Source organism: Crocuta crocuta, unplaced genomic scaffold (assembly GCF_008692635.1).
Source record: "Crocuta crocuta isolate KB4526 unplaced genomic scaffold, BGI_CrCroc_1.0 scaffold943, whole genome shotgun sequence".
Lineage (NCBI taxonomy): Eukaryota > Metazoa > Chordata > Mammalia > Carnivora > Hyaenidae > Crocuta > Crocuta crocuta.
The window spans coordinates 579594-582798 of record NW_027528208.1 but is presented as its reverse complement, the minus strand read 5'-3'; the positions used below and the strand labels follow the sequence as shown (position 1 = coordinate 582798).

At 52.2% G+C, this 3205-nt stretch overlaps 1 protein-coding gene across 1 annotated transcript in view; it reads left to right on the top strand.

The window, feature by feature from the left end:
- The window catches only part of TIMM17B (translocase of inner mitochondrial membrane 17B), a 3926-nt gene extending 965 nt beyond the window's left edge, over positions 1–2961 (top strand). Inside the window, exons 2-6 of the mRNA XM_077752954.1 lie at positions 39–138; positions 1309–1372; positions 2165–2293; positions 2379–2489; positions 2585–2961. Of these exons, the coding sequence (XP_077609080.1) occupies positions 39–138; positions 1309–1372; positions 2165–2293; positions 2379–2489; positions 2585–2673 (493 nt within the window). The 3' untranslated portion in view covers positions 2674–2961. The remainder of the gene's footprint in view (positions 1–38; positions 139–1308; positions 1373–2164; positions 2294–2378; positions 2490–2584) is intronic.
- The last annotated feature ends 244 nt before the right edge of the window (positions 2962–3205 follow it).

Sequence of the window (3205 nt, the reverse complement as noted above, 5' to 3'; positions counted from 1 at the left end):
GGGCTCACTTAACCCCATCCTCCCTTTCCGGCTTGCAGCCCATGGCGAATTGTGGACGATTGCGGTGGAGCCTTCACTATGGGCGTCATCGGTGGTGGAGTTTTCCAGGCCATCAAGGGCTTCCGCAATGCCCCTGTCGTGAGTTGCGGCCTTCCGTGGGTGGTGCAAGGGGTCCTTCCATGCCCACATGGGATATTGCTCTGAAAAGTGCTTGGAGCTGCCAGTCGTATGCACTTACTCATTACAATGCCTGCTCACCTACCGTGTGCCCTGCCTGGCTCCAGGATATGTGGTTTGGGGAGAACTGCAGACAGGGCCGCATGTCCCTCACCACCACCCTCTCTCCCCCACCACGCAACTGGAGCTCCTCTGTGGAAATGCTGTGCTGTCAAAACGATCATTACCAAATCCTGTTTGTGTAAAGCCAGAAAGATTTTACCCAGAGGCGGATTCTGGGTCAAACCTGTACCGAGACATGACAGGAGTTTAACTGGCAGGAGAAGCACCGCCGTAAAGTTAAGAAAAATGCTTTTATTTCTTCCTTATTTATTTTTTTTAAGTAGGCTTAATGCCCAGCGTGGAGCTCGAACTCATGAACCACCCTGAGATCGAGCGTCGTGTGGTCTACTGACCCAGCCAGCCAGGCATTTTAAAATTAAAATGCTTTTAATTTAACCTAATCAATTCTCTCTCTCTGACCACCCTCTCCCAAGATCTTCTCAAATGTCATGGCTTTAAATGCCGTCCATTTGCCAAGGTCCCTGCAATTTACATATCTAGTCCTGTCCCTCCCCTCAACTCCTGACACACTTTCCTGGATCCTTGTCCAGGTTTCCTGTTCTCATCCTCAAGGTCTCAGCACATATGCCCTCTCCTTTGGAATCCTTTCCTGACCCTCAGTGTTATATCTCTTGATCCTATTTCCTCTAGAGTATGTATTGCTGTCTGAAGCATCTTGTTTATCTGTACTTCTGCTGGGGAATCTGTCTCTCCCACTATAACATGAGTTCTGAGGGGGCAGGGGCTAAGTAAGGTCTGTTTCCTTCACTATCCCTGCATTACAGCATGGTGCCTGGCACTTAGGTGCTAGTAATCATTGAACAAATAACAACTTCTCAGTGCAGGTCTGAGGACACCCGTGTTAGAGTGCTCCCCAGCCTCCTAGTTCTTNACCTAAGCAAAAGTCGGACGCTTAACCGACTAAGCCACCCAGGCGCCCCCATCACGCTGCCTTTCTTAAGAGCTAGAAACCCTGTATGCCAGGGACCTCATCCCTGTTCTGACTCCCCACCTCCTCACTTTTCCCAGGGAATACGGCACCGATTGAGAGGTAGTGTCAACGCCGTGAGGATCCGAGCCCCCCAGATTGGAGGTGAGAGGCTTGGAGAGACCTAGGAGATGTGAAGCCCAGTTGGGGGTGGTTGCTCCTTTGGGCATAGACTGCAAATTGGGAGTACAGATTCCAGCCCCAACTCCACCTGGGGACTTCTGGGTCACTGATGTTTCGGAGGGGGCGAGTATTTCAATTCTGGAGTTTAAATCCAGGCCCCGGATCTTCTCTGATGTATGACTTTGGGCTTGTGGCTTAACCTCTCCAAACCTCATCTGTAACATGGGGATGATGATAGCAATAACCACCTAAGTTGTTTTGTAATTTCCGTAATTTACGTCGTATTTGGCTAAGTGCCAGTTGTTCTGCTAAGCACTTGAATAATATGAACGAATTTAAGACTTCAGAAGTCAGATCACGTGCAGTGCCTAGAACAGGTCCTGAGTAAGGCCTTTAACTATCCAGTTAACTGGCTTTCCTAACTTGCTTTCTTCTCTCTTAAACCAAGATAGGAATTCCCAAGTCTGTGCGATGGTTAGGAAGATCAAAGTAGTTCTCTTAAAAGCCATAGAGAAGATAAATCTGCTTGCAAACACTTGCTAGACCCCTACGAATGTAAAGGGGATGTTGCTGGAGATTATCGGGCGCTTGAAGAAGGAGCAATCACAGTGGCAGATGGGGAATATCCCGTGGGACTTCAGTAGTCTGTCTTTGTGTCTGGGTTTTTCTGCCCATTCATTGCCAGCGCGTTCAGGCCTTGGAGGTCCCCAGACTCTGTGCTGTGGATTCTTGGGATTCCTTGGGAACACTAATCAGGCCTCGGTCTCCCTGCAGGTAGCTTCGCGGTGTGGGGGGGCCTGTTCTCCACCATTGACTGCGGCCTGGTGCGGCTGAGGGGCAAGGAAGATCCCTGGAACTCCATCACCAGTGGAGCATTGACTGGGGCTGTGCTGGCTGCCCGCAGTGAGTGCCCCGGCCCCCGGCCCCAGCCCCTCCCGCCCTGTTCTGCCTCCCTCACCTCTTTCTCCCTGCCTCTTTACTCTCCCAGGTGGCCCATTGGCCATGGTGGGCTCAGCAATGATGGGGGGCATCCTTCTGGCCCTCATAGAGGGTGTTGGCATCCTCCTCACTCGCTACACTGCCCAACAGTTCCGCAATGGTGAGTACCTGGCCGACGCTCTCAGGGAGAGGGGAAGGATGCTCTGCTCTGCCTGTGTGCTGCCTCTTACCCTTACCTGATTCTTTCCTCTCCAGCACCCCCGTTCCTGGAGGACCCCAGCCAGCTGCCCCCTAAGGAGGGTACCCCAGCCCCAGGCTATCCCAGCTATCAGCAGTACCACTGAGGAAGTGACTGCCTCTCATCACCACCATTGGGAGCTCTTCCTCCGTTCCCTCCCCGATGATCTACCTCGAAGGGAGGGCTGGCTCCCAGTTGGCCCTGGGACCCTCCAGAGAGGGCTTCTACTCTGCTTCCTTGTCCCAGGGTGGGGGTGGGGCACCCCAGCTGCCCTGACGGATGGGTCCCCTTCTCTCTCAGGGCACCCCAACCCCATACTCACATGTAACAAGTTCTCACCCCATCCCCTTTTCATGGCGCCCTGATGAGTATTTAAAGCCAGTTTTGAAATGCCTGTGTATGTATTCCTTGAGTCATCCGTGGGAGCCCCCTCCTTAAGGACAAGGGGCAGAGCGCTCTTCAGGGACTCAGAAGCCTTAGGATTTGGAATCCCACAGAGAGTGGGCTCTAATAAATGTTTGTGGGATGGATGAGCAGGAGGGGGAATGAATCAAGATGTGAATAAGTACATGAATAAGGATATGTGGGGGCCCCTTGATGAATCATGAGCAAACAGGGGAACAGGCTTGGGAAAGAAG